Source organism: Colius striatus, chromosome 3 (genome assembly GCF_028858725.1).
Source record: "Colius striatus isolate bColStr4 chromosome 3, bColStr4.1.hap1, whole genome shotgun sequence".
Taxonomy (NCBI): Eukaryota; Metazoa; Chordata; class Aves; order Coliiformes; family Coliidae; genus Colius; species Colius striatus.
In genome coordinates, this window is record NC_084761.1 from 57709644 (window position 1) to 57729820 (window position 20177).

At 35.5% G+C, this 20177-nt stretch overlaps 1 protein-coding gene across 1 annotated transcript in view; it reads right to left on the minus strand.

Annotated features, from left to right (window-relative positions):
• Positions 1-4574: 4574 nt before the first annotated feature.
• The window catches only part of SPOCK3 (SPARC (osteonectin), cwcv and kazal like domains proteoglycan 3), a 196026-nt gene continuing 180423 nt past the window's right edge, over positions 4575-20177 (minus strand). The window contains exons 8-11 of the mRNA XM_061992882.1: positions 14984-15205; positions 8496-8558; positions 7153-7290; positions 4575-6155 (exon numbers count right to left, since the gene is read on the minus strand). Coding sequence (XP_061848866.1) covers positions 5983-6155; positions 7153-7290; positions 8496-8558; positions 14984-15205 — 596 coding nt within the window. The 3' untranslated portion in view covers positions 4575-5982. The remainder of the gene's footprint in view (positions 6156-7152; positions 7291-8495; positions 8559-14983; positions 15206-20177) is intronic.

The window sequence follows — 20177 nt, forward strand, 5'->3', positions numbered from 1 at the left end:
TGCCAGTATGGGAGCTGAACCTGTCTCAAGTGCTCACTTGTAATTTCGATCTGAATGATATGCTACAAAGCTACACAGCTTAATAAAAACAAGCATGTGTGGAAACCATGAGGGGAAAGAACAGCATGAGCAACAAACTTAGAATCCTCACACTTTTTTTATTCAGTGTTAGGATGAGTCAGCTACTCAGACACACAGATGCTGCCCCAACATTGCCTCATTCTAACTTTTCCTCTGCCTTCCTTTCCTTTGAGCTTACTTACTTGCAGCATTGCTACCTTTCCTTTTTCTTCTTCTTTTTTTTTTTTTAAATAATCAAATTGTCTTCCTATGAGCAAGAATTATATTCAGGTGTATTTTCAAATCATAAACTGGTGGTAGTACGTTTTCTTTACAAAAGTATTAAGACTTAATTGGTCTTATTTAAACGATGCATTTCAAGCTCCTGTGCCTTCAAAGAACTCTCCTTCCTACACCATGATGAGATTTATAGAAACAGATCCTACAGCTCTTACTGCTAAAGGAAGCAGCCCTACTCAGCACTTGATTTTCTTTTTTTACTGGAAACCAGTCTACATTTCTGAGCATATGAGGGAATTGAGGGAAGCAAGTTCACTTGCACATTAAGAAACATGGACTGGAATTATCAACTTGTGCTGTTACAGTGTCACATTTTGTATCCTCCCATTTGAGTTACAGTGACATGTGACATCCATTTGGTCAAAATTAATCACCATGAAGACACAGTCCAGTGGCATTAGCTTTACATAAATCTTTTCACTACACTGAGCAAACATAAAAATTTCCCAACACAAAATAAATAGACAAACTTCCACATACACACAACTGTGCTTTTCAGGTAGCTGCCATAAATGTTACAGCAATAAGAATTCTTAAGTCATTTTTTAGCCATTTCAACCTCAATTTTAAAATGTATTATTCATATAAACCATAGCAAATTTTTACTTAAGGGGATTTGTCTTGGATTTATACAGGTGACATCTTTACAACAATCTCTATATTTAGTTTTCTTCAATAATGAATGTTTACATTAAAAAACAAAAAACTTCACCAAACAGATTTTGAATTAAAGCATGTTTCAGTTTCTTAACACTAATGCAGCCCAATGGAATATACAGGAGTAAGTGTAGTAAAACTGCAGCCCCCCAGAAAGTTCTGTATAACACTCAAAAACAATCAATTTTGAATTATAGTATGCTTTCAAATAACTGCATTATTCTTGAGAAATAAGGAAAAAGAATCACAGCATTACTGCTGCAAAACTGGACTCAGTACAGATTGGTAAGAGGAAATCTCAGTAATCTTTGCTAGCTTCCAAGAAAAAATCAACAAAGTATTTTGTGAATTGCTCCTGTTGTAACACCCCAAACTCACTAAGGCTTGGTGTGACTCCCCATGCCCCTCAGGCACATGGAAAGGAATAAAGCATCACAGCTAGTTACAGTAGAAGAGATTCAATCTCTTCTTCACAGGGACTAAAGCCCAGTAGCCAACTTAATCTCACCAAAATGTGTCAGTATGTGAGGCTGTGATGTAAATAAGGTATGAAAAGGGACAGGAATTTGAGTGTCTTCCTAAAAACAGGTATCTGATGTTAATAGCAAGATCTATAGAGCACATCCTCAGTGCCCTGTGCTGGGTATAACTAGTTCTTTTAAAACTGTGTTTATGAGCAGTACAACCACCTGAGTTGGAGGGATAGCACTCATAATTTTTTTTTTTTTTAATTAATCCAGAATGTTCTGTGAATTTACAGAGCAGCTGTGAATGCTATGGGCAGAAAGAACAGACCGCTTCTCTGTCCACCTTGATTTTAACTGATTAATTACAACCATCTTGCATAAATGGTTACAGGTATGAGCATGAGTTTTGTTGATACAACTGTCTGAAGTTTTAATCAAGTTTTTCTATGGGGTCCTGTAGAAAGCTAGTGAAGAAATGTAAAATGCCCTGCATTATTACTAACTATAGCACAGAGATTCTTCTCAAAAATAGGCCCACACATTTCACTTGTAAAACTCACCTTCAAGACAAGAGAGTTATTGCGCAGTAGTCTCTTTCTCAGGATTTGGTTCAATTAGCATCTGAAACACATACAAAAAGTCAAGTGGAGGTATCATCCTTTAGGTTTGGCAATTCTTTTTCCCATCCTTGACCTGTTTTTTAACTTCTCAGACATTTTTTCTACCATTTCACTACCTGAATTAAAAAGTTAGCTAACTGCACTCCTCCTGTACAAAGAGTACAATGACATTGTCATCTACTGATGACAAAGGGTTACCCTATTACTTCAGCATGCCCAACATGGCACTGGCCTTCAGGGGCAGGTTGGGGTTTTTAAAAACTTTTATATTTTAATTACTTAACTCAGTGACAACTGGTGAAGTTGGAGATTCTTCCAATCTATTATATTGTTTTCATTCTTATCCAGATTTGTTTCTTCAAACAAAACCTTGGAGACAAACTATTTAGTGCCTGCTGAAACAGCTGAAGCAAAATTGTGGATGATTTGCTACTAATAGATTAGCAAAACCACAGTAAAAAGGATTACTGTATTTCAAATAAAATTGGGCTGCCACAGGTCTATTTAAATCCAATTGAAAAAACCTTAAAAAATTAAAAATATATAGTTTTCTAATGAAGAAACCCTGTAAATACATTTGTTTTCTCATGTCCTATGAAGCATAAGAATTAATACACTTTCCAATCAATTTCTATTATTCCACTAGGGCTCAGGATTCTTTAATAATAATAAAAGAGATCCAGTTCTTGTCTATGTGCACAAAACAAGTAAAAATCTTCCTACTGTAATTATGACCCACCTTCCTCAGTCTTTTACAATAATCCAATTTTTGTACAAGCAAACTAATGACACAAATCAATTTGCTTTTAAACTACGCATATGTATGTTGCTTGGCCTGAAATATTCCCTTCAAAGACTAGATAATAATTTATTTGTTTGAACTCAGTATTCCTTACTTTTCAATGAATCTGAGAATTCCATACATTCTCAGAAGAGCACAAGGATTAATCAATGTGTTTGAAAATCTCCAAATTGCTCGCAGTATCTTTACATATTTGTAAGTCCATATATATGTGCACAACTATAAGATCAAGGAAAAAAAATCTAAATAAATGATAGTGACACGGTAAAAATAATGAAGTTTTAAAATTGAGGGCTTCCTACTGCACTCATGAGGACATAGTCCTGTGCAAATTTTAGATATGATGGAAAGAAAGAAAAAGCTTCTGAATGGTTTTATTTATTTTCAGTAATTTTATATCACCAGCCTTTGCCTTTATTTTTCTACCTGCTTCTGATTTCAGGTATTTCCTTAATGCTGCAGAAGTTTCCAGTTCATTTTGTATCATAAAAGCAAATCAACACCACAGTATTAATTTGACAAATTTATCTTCCTCCCCCCGGCCCCCCTTCTCCAAAAAGGGAGGATGTTTTCAAAGGAAGTCTCACACAATCAATCCCTTCTCTGGCTTTTTCTCGTGAATGAGAAACAACTCAAATGTTTTTTGTTGCCATTTTAGTTTTGGATCACAAAAACTCTCACAAATGTCCCTGAATCTCCGTTGTCACCATTCTTTAGTAAATTTAGCTATCCTGACTTACTTCTGACTTTATGACGTGTAGCTTTGATACTCGGGAACTAAAATGTCTGCAATACCGCCTCCCTTTTCCAATTCAGTGGGGAATTCTAAAGGAAAAAAGAATGTACATTTCTTTCACGCTCTTCTGTGTGACAGTTCAGTTTTGAATGGTCTTCATACAGAAATCCCAGTAGGCTAAACATATTATTAATTCTCTTTCCATACTTTAATCCTCTTAATATCACAAGTTTTAATTAAATCCATTTTTAGTTTGTCATTTGATCATTTGTCACATCAGAAAAAAACCCATCATAACAGTACTTGCTATATCAGCCAATAATGACAACATTTTTTTCTTTAGCTTCTTTATTTAAAATCAATTTATATATCAGTTTATTTCAGCCATACGAAACTCTTCTCTGATAAAATCCTACTATATCGGAACGGTAAACTCTTAACTATTTTTATTTAAGAAAATAATGCAGCTATGCCCCACAGATTATGACAGAGCTTGAAAAGAAATATCTCTCTCTACTACGTAATGAAGACAATGTCATAAAATACATAAACAAAGCTATAGAAAATTTCAGGAAAAAATACAGAAAAATAAAAGCTTGCTATGGGTTTTGCCTTAGTCAAAAATTCTCTACTGGAAATAAAACAATAAATGACTTTATACAAATAAATACATATTTTAATAGGTAAAATACACCTGAAATATGGATTCTCCCTGTTTCAAAATTTCAAACTAGGCAAAAAGTCAAAATGATGGGCTATACTGGACAAAGATTGGTTACAAGAGTCTTTATTTTGCAAACTATACAGAAACAGTAGAAAAGAAAATGGATTATACTTTTGAATATTACACAGCATAAACATTAATTTAGTATTTAATGTGTAGAAAATAATTCAAATAAGAAACTGATCTTCAATTTAATTAATGATGGGAATCTGATAATCTGATTTTGAAATTATACAACCTGTAGTTTGTACCATTATACAGGTCGCGTCAATTTTATTATGGGCAGAAAGCAATAGATATGATATGAACAAAGATGGTGGAGTCCCGAAATGTCTACACAATTAATTAACATGCTAACATAAATACAGTGATTAAAGTAATTTTCCCTACAGTCAAATCTTAAGTGCTACTCTACACAATAATTATAATCTAGTCCACATGGTAATTACATAACAATAGGGAAAAAAATTAAAACAACCCATTTTCTTCAATCCAGCAGCAGTACTTACACTGGTATTAATTTGGTAATTGGGTGTGCTTAGCTATTGCCTAACATCCTATACTGGTATGCATGCTAAAACCTCTCTATTTCTATTTGGCAAGGCACCTTTACAATACGTTCTATAATTTTCTGCACTAGTAACAGAAAACAACATGAATTAAGATAAAGATGCAAAAAACTACTTCCTGAACTAAGAAAATGAAAAGTATCATTATACATTTATTAAAAACTACCTCGGGGCAAGTGCTAATAATCTGAAATACTGTAATGTAAAAAGGTAATATAACTTTAAGCAAATTTTTTTCCCCATTTAAAATATTTCACGCTAAACTGATTAGAGAGAAATACAGAGAAACAGCAAAGGTTGAAGCAAAGTTTGAGTAAATAACGATGAAGCCTACACAACGTTGACATGAAAAAAAAAAATTAAGGAAGAATGAGAAAACTTTAGAATTACAGAATTGGTGCTTGTCCATGCTACTGCTTTCGAAAAATCCTTTCGATAATTGAGCCATTTCCTAATGAAAACCATAAGTACAATTGCAAACACAAAGGAGGACTTTGCTTTATTTTTCCCTTCTGATAATTTTAGTCCATACTTTTGGTTAATGAAAGGCTGGTGAGATGCTACCAACGTACCAATGTTTTTCCACTGCAGTAAATTTTTTATTTATTAAATGGACAATTTGCAAAGTCTGTAGGGCCTAAAACACTGACAGAACAAAAGTTAAGTTACAGCACGTGTTCGGAAGAGGACATGCACAGTTAAAAGTAAGAGTAAATATCGCTTCACCAGAGTTTTAAAGAAATTGGTTGTCTTTAGAGTGTGCTTTGCACATTTATCTTTTCAGTAGCACATAACGTTTCTTTCTTCAGCCTAGACTTCTGATGTGTTTTCTTCAGCACAAAGGCGTTCAAAAACTCAAATGCACATAATATAATTATCTGTATTTAAACAAAAAAAAAGTCTATGACTCCAGCTGCAATGTTTGAAATAATCATACAAAATATACATGTTTGTCAGAATCCATTTGATCTCGGAGAGCAAAAGGATTTTATGAAATGTCACCTTGTGAATTTTAGAAAGGTACAATTCATGGAACCCCTAATATTATCAAATATATCCATCATGATCGTCGTCATCATCCACATCATCATCTCCTTCATCTTCATCATCGTCTTCAATTTCATCTTCATCATTCATGATTTCATCTTCGTCATCTTCATCATCTCTCCATTCATGGAAGTCGCCAGAGGCAAAATCCCCCGAAGTCTCTAAATCAATAGCTAAAATGGTATGATAGTTATAGAAAAGATAGACAAGTTACACTAGATATTTATAGTGTAATATACATAAACATAGAAAAGGCACACCGGAATATTTAGCTTCAGGACAATTACCTATTTTAACCCACACAGTGTGACACAGAAGTAAAACATAACAATACAAACATTCGTCTTCAAAGAAAATGACTTCAACCAGGATGAATTTCTCAATGTTGACAAAAAGAGACAAATTTTATAGATTTGTAGAACAGCAAGTGTCAGGAATAAATGAAAGAGATTTAAGTCCAACTTAGAGATGGTAATGAGGACTACTGATAACATACATTGTCTATTGTTTAGTTCTTACATAATATTATCTAGAACTGACCATTTATCTAGAAAGGATCCTGGATTAGACATACAATATGCCTCAGCTTGTATGTCAAATATTGTGTTACATTTACCCTTTGTTTCAGGCAATGTGGAAGTGGAAAGGAGTAATGTAACATTTTTTTTTTTTCAAAGGAGAATAATTTATTGACATTTTTTGTATCTGTGATATCAAATAAAGATGACACGGGAATTTTTGGAATAACTTGCAGAGTGCTGAAGGGGAGAGAAAAACAAGGGAAGATTTAGTGTGCTGGTAACTTTTGGAATGTCCTCAAATATAAACTGAAAAAGACCATCAGAATTGAATTTGCTAGCATGCTGATTACCCAAAGGGATTTCATCAAGCATTTTGGGGCATTTCTAATCTTGATCTAGATAATTAACTTCCCCTAGGTTTATACACACTATGCCAAGCACACAGATGAAATCGATTAATAGCTGACACTGTAATAGGAGTTGAAAAAAATAATGTAGTAACAATAACAAATCATAACTTGGGATTTTTTTGTTTCAAAATTTGTGTAGTTGGGTTTCATGTTTGTTCTTACCAAAGAAATTTAATCTGTCTGGTAATCAAAGTGAGTCACATCTCTAAAGCCAATGCCACAAAAGGTTCTTAACTTACCACATTCTGCCACACCATTTGTTCTGGATCCTGTTACCTCATTACCATATCTGTCAACACACCAGCACTGCCCTAAACTTCCATGACACTGGCTTGGTTTGTAATACCCATCTTCATCGCATAAGGGGACGTACTGCCCTGTAACATATAAATATTGAATATTAAAAACAGCCTCTTCGCCAATGTAACAACTATACCAGAAAGTAACTATTTTTTGCTGTTTCCTAATTCCACACTCCACATTGACTTGGCATACTATTGTTCAATTCAGTTAAGCAGAAAGTGTCTGAATATATGAAATGTAGGAGGGAAAATGACATGTATCAGTCTTGGACAGAGTTCAAAAATTAAAGTGACCAATCTTCCTTTAAATTTTTCACTGACCCTGTGATGCATATTCTTTAACTCCCTGAATGTCTCGGTAAAGAGGTTTGCTGTGCTCTGAGGGAAAGGCTCAAAGGTAGTCCCCAAGCCTGAGTGGGATATTCTGTAATCTGTAGAGTACAAACAAGTCTGAATAATATGGGTCAGGGTTCCTGCTCTAACAAACTCTCTGCTGCAAGTTTTAGGAGTTATTTTTATTTAATATATATTTTTACAGGCCATTTAGTTACCTACCAATCATAGAATCATAGAAGGGTAGGGATTGGAAAGGATCTTTAAAGATCATCTAGTCCAACTCCCCTGCCAAAGCAGGTCCACCTAGATCAGGTCACACAGGAATGCATCCAGGTAGGTTTTGAAAACCTCCAGAGAAGGAGACTCCACACCCTCCCTGGGCAGCCTGTGCCGGGGCTCCCTCACTCTCACAGTAAAATAGCTTTTTCTTATGTTTAAATGAAGAAGACTTTTTGAAAGAAACATTCATATGAGAGCATTTTGAAGTTTACAGTTGTTAGAAACTACTCTTAGCAGAAATGCAGTTTTGACTACTTCGGCCCAAGACTTTTATTGCAGTTTTATACACTGGCTAACGGTAAAATGAAGGCTTTATATTTCAGTAATAGTGATACAGTATAAACTGATTCACAACAAAGATTTCAATTACTTGAAGAATATTACTGGTAAAGGATCAGCAGAGATACTAATTTAGGAGTGCCTTAGACTGTCCCCTCTGTAACTGTAAAAACGTGCTTTCTATTAGGGTAATAAAACAGATGTAATATCTTTTGGTAGGTAAGGCAATAAAACGAAGTTTAATAGCTTTCAAAAATTTCATAAATTTTGTTACTGAAATTTACTGCAGTCTATCTTTGTTGGATTAATATTGATTTTATGTTGCTGTTTCACTAGAGTTATTTATGTAAGCAATAAAACCTTCAAAAGAATGATCTATGGCTCACCTAGGAGCTTCTTTCCTCCTTGCTGCTTCTGAATGTTGCTGAGTTCTGTCTGGCAAGGTGGGTCTACAATGACACAAAAAATGTTAAACAGATTACTCTGTATCTAGGAAAGCATATGACTAAGTTTTCACAATTTGTTACATTCTAAGGTCTTTCTAACTAAACACACATATCCTGTGATAGCAGTCCCATTCTAAGCTCTAAAATCTTCTTTTCTGCAGCTTGCTATAGCTCCAGAATTATGAATTAGACCACCACCATGGATTTATGCAGAAGGTCACTCCCAGTTAAGCCAGCCTCTACATGAGCTTCTAGTCACTAGTCTGGAGGACAGAAGAATGCTAAACCAAAATAGTACCTCTATCACATCTTACTTTTTCAGTCTACAGAAATTAAGAGTGTGATGGTGAAGCTTGCCTCATATATTGGGTAGAACCAAGATGGCTCTTTTAATTTTTTCTCTTTTATGCTTCTTAGATTTCCTGTTCAAGTTTTGCATTTCACTTACTACACTAAGAAAATAGGAATATTACCCACTAAAGTCTGTAATATTGTGATTCTCTGGCAACAATTTAAGACAGAATCGTATGGACACAGAGTCCTATGGTCACCAAACTAAGCTAAAAATAGTGGCCAAACTTTAGATGGTTTTAATAGACAGAATAGGTATTAAAATCTAATTTTCTGTCCTTCAGAGTCATAGCTTACTCCAGCTCTGATTCATTTAATTCTCTACTGTCTATAAAAGCAAGTCACAGTATGTCCCACAAATAGAAAGGAAATAAGATGCAAATGCTTATACGTTACTGCTGAGCAACCAAAAGAATCAAAGACTGCAAAGTACTCATCTCTGGTATTGCCTACTACATTAGACCATTAGCACAAAGGCATTTCTCATTCTGAATTGGCAGTGGTATTACTGAGTGTACTCACATATGTCTTTAGCTTATACTGTTTCCAGACAATATTTTGATAGCATCTCACTAAAATCTCGCATTCTATGAATATTAAACGCATTTTCCATTTTAGCAGCGTCTGATTATTTAGAATACATCTTCACCATGCAATTAACTCAAGGCTCCCTTCTGAAACACAGTGAAACTACTACTCTTCCATGCAAACAGAAAAAAATCTTCTGAGCCAGTTTAAAGATGAGTAAGACTGGACTAGCTTACTGATGAAGCACACACTTAGATGAGAACCCAGTCACTGTGTAGGGCAATGGCTAGGCACAAATAACTTGAATGTTGATAGCCTAAAGCAGCCTTTTTTTAATTCCTCCTGACGGAAAACAGCAGTGATCACCCTTTTAGCCAGCTGAGAGCAGCACAAGATGCATGAAGGAGTGCAGGAATGGCAAGAATACATGATAATACAAGGAGACATCTTTCTTGTGAAAATGTTCAAACTCTGGTGACAAATGTCTTGATGAACTGGGTATCAAACTCATACTTCTGGTGAACACAGAGTCTCTTGGCTGACATTGCCTTAATATGCCAATAGGCTTTTGGTATTATTCATGAGCTCTCATCTAATAGAGTAAATAGAAAATGGATGATGATAACCTCTTACTGATGGCAGGCTTTGCATTTTAAATGCTAGTTACTTATCTCATACATATACAGAAATTTATATACATTTAGAGTGGTCTCGAGTCTGGTGGGCCATGTTTTCACCCTAAATCTATAATGATTCTTTGTAGAGTGAAGGCCTTAAAAAAGTAGGCTCTACTTTCAAAATACTTTTCACAGGAGTCTTAGTGCCAGAACAAATTTTTCAGAGATGTCTTTCCAGACAACCAAGCAATTTTCTGTGTATGCTCTTGAAAACCACTGAGTCTTGATATCATTGGGTGGGTATTGCGTTTTAGCCTTTGAGTATTTGCTGAGGCTATGTGAAGTTTTACATTTTCTGTTGTAAGAAGTGCTTTAATGGTGATGCTGCTCACTATTATGCCAGAGATATTAATTACTTTTTAGAAGTAAGGTTTCTACTTTTCCTGACATTAAAAAGTCAAGATCTTAATTGCATAGCATTCCGAGGATCAATTATTCCTTAAACCAAAGGTATTTCCAACTAATCAGCAATCTAAAAAGTGATAGTCATCTATGCACACAGGTCCCACAGGCTAGAAGGATCTAGGATTGTGGTGGATTTGGCAGTGTTAGGTTAATGGTTGGACTCAAAGATCCTTTCCAAACTAAATGATTCTATTCTATTCTGTCTTTCAAAGAAGATGGGAAAGAGAAAAAGAAGGAGAAGAACTAATTGAATAGGAATAATATACACATTTTGTCTATGGAAAAATAGTCCTAAATTAGAAACATAGAATTGTACACATAAGCAGTAATGTGTAAATGTAAAAATGATGGACTATACCTACAGGAAAAAAACCAACTTCATTTACAGCTATAAATCTTTGGTGGTAAAATTTCAAAAAATAATATCACTAACCAAAAGGTAACAAGGCAGTATGAGAAAGTTACTTACCCAAAACTCTTCTTCTCAGAAGCTACGTCTTCAACATTCACACTTAAGCTTTGCTTCTCAGGATAAAAGCAGCAAAACTCTTAACAATACTAAATCACTCTGGTGCTTAAAACTGTCAAAGAGAACGGCAGGCTACAATTTCAACCAATTCCTTTTGGTCCACAGCATATCTTTTTTCCTCTTTCCCCAAATTAGAATGCTTCCCTCTTTATTTCCCAGTTAGTTGTTGAGTTTGGAAAAGCTTTCTTTCAGATTTCTGACCTTATTTCAATAAAAAAAGCAGTGTCACTAGACAACTCTTGGGAGTCTTGAGCCAAGGAGGAAAAAAATCCTTCACAAAAAGTAGTGTGGTGGCTTCATTTGAAATAGAAATTACTTTGACATCAGTCTGTCTGATAATCTGAATACAAATAAGAGACCTAGTCATCTTCATCCTTAGTCTACTTCCACAGATGTGGCATGAATTGCCCTTCTGACAATATCACTGCATTGTTACGAGTGATTCATGAACTGCTTTACAGCAGCCATCCACAGTTCTTCAGTGCTCAAAGTACTGATGTGCACCAGAGTATCTCACATTAATATTGACCCTCGAGACATCAATATTCAGTTGTGTCAGGAGGTGTTACAAGGCTAGTATGACTAAGATTTGATTTACCAAAATGAGGCATATTAACAGAGCAATGTGAGCAAAAGTGGTAGATTTGACAAAGAATGTCTAAGATTTTTAACAGACTTGTCAAAAGGAGTAGCTACCCACCTGGTGAGTCTCCTGTTTTCACAGATTTTCCATATTATTCAATTAGAAAACAAATGACTTTCCATCTAGCAAGTAGATGATAATTGGCAGAGCCCCCAGTTTCCGGTATACGGTCCACTGCAGATTAGGCTGCCACGTTGTTCCTTGCCTGTGGTCAGGGTCAAGTATTTTAATTGTACTAGGACAACTGAAGCTTAACTGTAGCAATCTGAAGTATCAATACTGTACTTCAAGACATTTTTCTGTGGACCTCACTTATGTGTTTAAGGCACATTACGCCTTTAGAACTATCTATAAACATATTTGAAATTCTGCAATCTGAAAAGACTATGGTAACATATAATGATAATTATTATTCTTCAGTAAGATGGACTAGTTTTAAAGTCATAATAAAGACGTCTCCCAGCCTTGACAGACAGGACAGTCTGTAAGAAAAAGGCATCTAGAGAAGTGTTGGACTAATAGATCCATGCAGAGACTTGCAGTACCGAACAAAAACAAGGCTGTAATAATGGTGATCTAATGTCAGAAAGAAATTCAACCAATAGAATGGCTAACACTGCAAGGGTGTCAACATTTAGATAAGCACTTAGGTGTTAAGATAGTGTCAAACGGCTAAGAAAGTAAGTTCTGAAGATGGGCACTTGCATGAATTGTGGTTGAAACTAGAGAGAAAGAGCAACCAAAGCGTATGGAAAGACTTGCACATTGCACAAAAACATTGGCAAAGTGAAGATTTTGAAGTATTGCAGAAAGATATTAGAGTGCCTTGGATGTATCTCAGAAATACTAAATTTCACTTAAAATAGAGTAAGACCAAGAAAAAATGCAATAAGCACCACTGAGTCACACAGAAGAGTTTAAGCATTAGTCAAGGTGGGATAGCTACTACAGGAAAATCTTTTTCTGAGCAAGAAAGATACAACTTAAGTATTCATAAGAAGTTGCTTGTATGGACCAGAAGTTCTGAGTAATGTGCACTAATGGCTCTAGTGTACTGTAATGCATCATGAGACACCTAAAGCAGAAAGAATGAGGAAGAGATACAAGTAACTTCTCTGATGCTGACAGTCTTGAACTGTGAAGCTAAGATCGAAGAGCAAGAGGGCTTCTTAGATAATGACAAGGAAATACCATGCATTTTTAAAAAGCACAATGCAATTTCTATCCCAGTATGATACATATTGTTGACTAAATTTCCTGTTCACTTGGAACATTGTTAATCAACAGCAATGTTGTAAAACTGTAGATGTCCTCAGAAAGCACCTATTAAGCTCAATGAATACAAAGAGCTGTCTACATGGCTTAAAGCATTCTGTTAATGAATTATTTAAGTAAACATCTGAAAGATGCCACTGAATTTCTCTACATAACCATTTCTTTGCTACTAATAGTAAAAGACTAGTTAAAGATCTTATTTAGATTGTTCAATCAAGTAAAACATAATGAAACATGAACATACTACAAGATTTAGCATAACGCTGCAAATGATGAATAGAGATTTCAGTGGGTCACAAATACACCATGCAGTTAGGACTCAGAGTAAGAGTTAGTAAGAAGATATGACAAAAGAAGAATATAAGCTTTCTTTTTCTCCTTACACTTTCAGAAAAGAAGAATGTAAATTTTATTGACAGTGTTAATTCGAAGGGAAGAAGTGCATGTTTAATGTGCAAGGACCACCGATACTGAGATTTCACCTAATTTACAATGTTGAGGAAACATTTTTTTTCACTATATGCTCAAACACTGAGGTATCAAAAGCTATCTAGTCTGCTTTAAATCTGTACCTTATCACAGCACCATGACCAAGACAGGGAGGAAACTGGCAACAAGGGAAAAGTAACTTGATAATATTGGATTCTGCAACAGGGATAATCAGTGTCACTGAAAGCCAGATACCAGATTTTTAGCCTACAGAGTACCATTAATATAATTCAGTAGTATTTAAATCGTCTTTATGATACCATCCTTGGATTCTGGCAGTATACTGAGCAAATACTTTAGACAAACAATATTTATAGGCTATGGAATGCAAAACCACTTTAAACTAATCTCTGGAAGTGGTTTCTTAATATCCTAGTTACATGGTACATGTTACATGAAATTGGTAGAAAAACCAATTGGTAGAAGAACCTTGGACCATAGTAGGCCACACATTACATGCTGAAAGACTATATGCTAACTTTTTAGCTACAAAGTTATTGAATAAAAGAAGCCTGCTATTTAGTACATATCTACAGAAGTACAGTTTTATTTTTATTCAGATTTACAACTGGTAGATGTGGCATGATAAAAACCTTTCATTCCCACAGAAATCAGAGTCAAACCATAGGTGCTAAGGTGAATAGGAATTTATTACAAGAGTTTCAAGGGCAAAAGTGAGATTTAAAAACTGATACTAAAATTTTCAAAATGGCTGAATGAACTTTGCAGACTTTCCACAAAACCAGTCTTATCTCTTCCACTGGTGGGAGAAATTTGGACCCTTTTTGCTACTTATCCCTTTGAAATTCTTCACCATGTTAGTAAAAAAAATTAAGGGGACATTCTGTATGGTTTCAGCCAATATTAATGAATAAATTCTTTGATTTATTTCAACTAGTTTGATTATATAATTTATGTGATGTATCACCTAGATCTAAAATTGTTCTATGATCCTCAGGAAAATAATGCTCATAGCTTGTGTTTATTTGGTTAAACAAATAAACGTCGCAACTTAACAAATGATTAATCTAGGCAGTAAAATCAATCTGCTTAAGGTCCAAATGACTGGAGAAATTTATCCACAATGTTCATTTTGCTATTTTAATAGGTTCAATATGTCCTACGTAAATATGCCCATCACTAAGATGCCCTACTTTAGTAAAAGAATGCAGGCAAGTAGATTAGGAAAGAAAAAAGTTAAGTAATTTTGTTCTTTGTTTTGATCTCTCTCCTCTGCATACTTACTGAAAGCTGGCATGAGAAACAACATTGCTGTAAAAACATTAGCTGCTGATTTGCACTTTATTTAGAATCCTTGAATTTCTAGCAAGTCTTTCCATTTAGCTTAACTCAGTTAGTTGGTTTTTTGAGTTTCATTTTGGTATTCACGACAGGTCAAAAACTCTAACATAAATTTATGGTATAGCATTTAAAAGCTTGTAGTTCACTGTAATCTTCTTAATGTCAAAAAAAGATAAAGCACTACAAAAAGGTCAGTCATATACATATGCAGGTTGTTCTCATCTTTTACCTTGCTGTCTTTGGAAGCAGTAGCACCACTCATTGTTAGATATCAAACTGTCCTTGTATGTGTCACAAGAATTGAAGAACGCCCTGGTGCACGGCTCATTCTTGTCAAGGTAAATGCTTCCAAGTTCTGACTGGTCCAACAACAGGTCGTAGTTTGTATCAAGCCTGTTAAACATCCAGCCAAGGGAGTCTTTGCAAATTGGCAAAATACTGGTGTCAAATCCTAAGGGGGGAAAAAAAAAAACAAAACAAATCATATGGCAGGAAAGATACAGCAGCTGCTGAGCTCATGCATCACAAAAGAATTACAGAAATGGCTTCAGTGGTACACAGATACAGTACATGAACAGTGTATGCTACTGAAATACTACATACAAATTATACATCAGCTTCTTTTGAAAAAATCACTAAATTAACTCAATAAAAAATTAATCTCACCAGCAGTCTTGACACATCCAGAAATACGAATTTTCTTGTTAAAAATTATACCTATATGTTTTGGTTTAGGCCCATCCAGGGACAAAAGACCACTACTACACATAAGTGCCACAGACTTAAGAATTCCAGAAGATCAGAGAGGGCTTAATTGCTGCTTACGGTCCAGAACAAAACAGACCAGGCTACTCAGCTTGGGAAAGAAAAGAGAAAATTATTTAATCCACCACCAACCAAAACATAACCACAAAACCTGAAAACATAACAAACAGAAAAAACCATGAAGTGGTACAATGATGAAGAGCACAACCAACCCTTTAAGACCACCTTCTCCCCACCCCTCCCTTCCCCCTGGGCTCAGAGCCCTGATCCTGTTGTCTTTATCTCCTTCCCCACTGAATGGCACAGGGGGGCAGAGAATGGGGGTTTCAGTCAGTCTTTTTGCAAGAGATCCCGCTGTTTCTCCTCAGGGCAGGTGGGCTCCTCACCGGTCCTCCCTGCTCCTCTGCAGGGTTCCTCACACACACGGCAGCCCTGCATGGGCCGCTCCGATGTGTGTTCATCCCAAAGGCTGCAGCTCCTCTCTGCCTCCTGTGAGGGTCTGCTCTGTGGTGTGCAGGCTCTCCAGCATGGCCTGCGCCATGGCTGCCTCCTCACACAGTCTCTCGCCTGTCCAGGCGCACTCACTCAAAGCTGCTGGTGGCTCTCAGTCCTGCCATTGCCCTGCATGGGTTGCAGGGGTACAGGCTGCATTCTCACGACGGCTTGCAGAGGAGTCTCTGGTCCAGTGCTCCAACTTCCTTCCTCCTTCTCTGACTGTGGGGTCCACGTGGTCACCTCCATCTTGTATTACTCTTACATCTCCTTCCAAGCACTTCAAATTCCTGTCCTTAAATAGTGACCACAGAGGTGCCAGATTGGCCCAGCCAGGCGGGAGGTGGGTCCAAATCCGAGAGCTGAGGGAAAATCTGAAGACTCTTTACCAGGTCTGCACTGCAGCCCCCTAAGTGAAAGCAGCTCTTCACAAACCCATGACACTATCGCACTCACATTATGTACAGTAATAAATTGTCCACAGTGATTTCCTGGAAAGTAAATCTGTTAAAGAATTTTACTGATACTATAAACCAGGAGTATGAAGTTTAAGTGGTTTGCAATGTTTACAGAAGTAAGAAGAGAAAACGTTCCAGGTAACCTGTTAAAGTTGATTTGTTTTTCTTCCGATAACATATATTCAGTTGTATGAAAAAGGAATAGGATACTCAGCCTCAGTAATGCCTAAAGTTATGATATTTTATCTTCACCTGATGCACTTCATATCTTATAGGTCACGGAAATGATGATTGCTAAGAGCAGCTGGCTGATAGTATCCAGCCTATTAATACAGCTTGCATCTTCCTTAAGCCACCAAGAAGTCACAGAATTATTCCTGTAGCCAGAGCTCAGACATAATGTTTTTCTTTTATCAACTGTAAAGTACATGCAAACTTGCACATGGACATGGATGGGAAATTCAGAAACTGCTGGTCTCTTGTCTATGTAGAAGATGTGAGCTGCATTTGATATACACACATGTTCCTTCCTGTTGATGTGTTATGGGTCATATCACAGGCTTATGGTGCATGTAGCCACACAGATGAGTATACAGCTTAATACAGAACAAGCCCTAGTGCTACTAAATACCATTATTTAAAAAATTTTAAAGCTAAAACTAAGCACTGAAAAAATTACACTGGTGAATATGGATCTAGTAAAGTTGACACGAGAGCATATAGGAATTCCCAGTTTCTATTGCTCTTAAAACCAAGCCTGTCTACCTCAGTTGATGTTTCAAAAGCAATAAAGAAATCTGAAAAGTGTTTCTATACTGTTAAAATAGGTCAATTTGGAAAAGAAGAAAGATGATAGCACCAAAAACTCCCTTTGGAAGTCAGACAACCACATAAACTCCCCTTCCCCAGATATCCTAAATTAACTATGACTTCTTATCAGGGTTCTTTTAATCAGGGACTTTTTCTTGCTCTCTCTTGATCTGTTTCATTCATTATTATTTCTGCTTAACAGAAAGAAAAGAATAAAGAAAATGAAGCCATTTGATATATATAGTATGTGTTCCTTCACCTTAAAACATTTTGTCTAAGCACAAATGTTCAGTATAACATTATTTACCTCTAAGATTTTGTTCCTGAAGGCCTCCTAACACTTTCCAGATATTTGTCCTTTCTCTGCAATTTCTGATTTTAGCTAGAGATCCTCCTCAAGACCTTGGATTCAGAAAGAGGTCAATATGAAACATATTGTTTCCTATCCTGTCTTTTGGGTACCTGCAGGAAGGGAGGAATAGTTCTAGTGCTCACCATTTTTTTCTGAATTTGGCATTCTGACCAGCTTACCAAACTTTAAAACAAGTTACAGAAAAAGAACAAGCATTAGGAGACAGATTTTAAGGAATAAGATGCCAGCTAGAAAGGAATAGAAGATAAAAATCACTATAAAAGTGTGCTCCGGAATGGATCTTGTTGGACAAAGTAATTGTAGGTAATACATTTGCATGTGAAATTTTAAGTGTAAGTTTATCAAAAGGCATCACTTCTAAGATTGGGGCAAAGTATTTTTAAAAGAGCATTTGTGGTCCATGCTGGATAAGCTCACACCATTAAGTACTTTGTATTTTAGGACAGTGGAATCTGTCATGTATTTAATAACCTCTACTAAGGTATAGGAGAACATCCCCAAACACCTGCTAATTTTATTTCTCTTAGTTTAAAATTTTAATCTAAAAATAAATTTATCTGAAGAATAATGAAATGCCACAAAATATTTCAAAGGCTTTACAAATCACAAAGTTAAGGTTGGAATATTATTACATAACTGCAAATGACTTTATTCCTATTTTTCTCTTGTTTCTTTAAACTAACATGACCCCGCAAACTGAGTTCACCCTCTATTTTCAGTTCTCAATCTTTTTCTCACTTTTTTCCTATATAGCTTTTAGAATTTTTTTTTTAAAGTGTGTATAATGGTGACATCCCACTATATTTTCATCGATCATATTTGGTTTAGTTAAAGCCTGAAATGAAAACATTTACATTGGAGTCAGCAATACCAACAGGAAAGCACTAGAAAATGTCATTATGTTAGAAAATGTCTATAAATCCAGTTGAAGTTCAACATAGCTAAAGGTCCCTTCCAACCCTACCATTCTGTGATTCTATGATTCCTTCTATGATAGCTATAGTATTTAAGGAGTTTGAAGTCTGATATACACTTCCTAGCAATCAGGAATTATACTATAACTGGCACATCAGAATTAACAAACCTACTTCAAATAATAAAATTTCATATAAGAAACTTCTTTTGTTATTTCCAAGCCTGAAAAAACTCCCCATATATTAAAGCTATCATAACGTATGTATTAAATAGCAGCACATCCTGAAGAAAAAGCACTGTGAGTCATGGAGTCTAGCTTTCCACTAAGTAACAACTGATATAATAGTTGCAAAAATTAATCATGATTTTCCATGAAAGTAGTTTTTCTTTTTTTCAGAATTTGCTTCCAAAGTATTTTGCATTCTGTTTACAAACCAGGTACGTTTGGTTTTGTTTTACTACTTTGTTAGTTCTTTCAGTTCTATGGTGTTTACAATTTTATTCTTTAAACAGAGAAAATCACATACTTACTTTTCTTTTGGCTTGTTTCACTAAGCCAAAGCCTCTAATGACCATCAGTTACTGTGGTACAGTGTAGAAATGTCTAAAATCTAGGCCAAATAGTAATTTTGGTGAAACAAATAAAAATGTCTAAAGTATTTCAGAGGTAAGCTAGGCACATGTTGGCAGAGTTGGAAGCAGCTTTCTTTGATCTAAAATGGAGCAGCCCACCTCCTCTAGAACTGATACACAATATCATCTCAGTTTCACATTCTAAACCCTTAAGAGGTTACTGTGATAAAGTTAAATCCTTGGTTCAATTTTAAATAACTTTTAAGGAACTGTCTAAACTTAAGATTACTAGAAGTGCTTTCTCTCTGCAATGACTTTCTTCCTACAATATTGACTAAATAATTCAAATGTCTCTCTTGAAGGTGACACACTTGACAAAAAGAGAGGGGAAAGCATCTTAGTATGTATTTTTTGAGTTTAATATCTGCTAAGATGGGTTGACACATGAGGGGGTCAGGTGATACAGAACTAAGAATCACAAAATCACCAGGTGACCTAGAACTAACAAATTAACTGCTCAAATCACAGACTATATATATTATCACTTGAACACCAACTGGAATGCTATTCTTAAACATTTTTCAGTTGTGACACAAAACAAAAAGCAGAAACTAATGGGAGAAAATTAGTATAGGTGAAGGACAGTAATTCATTATTAAGTAAATGATTTTTACAAAAAAATCTTCTTTCCTAATTTTAACCTCTTAATTGAAATCTATTTCCATATATCACAATGAATTGAGCTTCTACACAGCTATTTCTGAACATTGCCTAGAAAAAACATGAAGTATCAGCTTAAGCTCTTTTTCTCAGTCAAAACAATCCCAAGGGAAATACTATTGGGAAATATACCTCTCCTCCATGGCTTACACACTAGCATTCTAAACATTTGCTCATAAGGAAAGAACACAAATGCTCCTGTGTTTCTGATTATTTCTCAAGGGAGAATTTCAACTGTTAATATAATCTGCTTTTCAAGGTAAGACTATTGCTTGACTACTTATGAAGTTATAAATTCCTTTGCACATCGAGGAAGA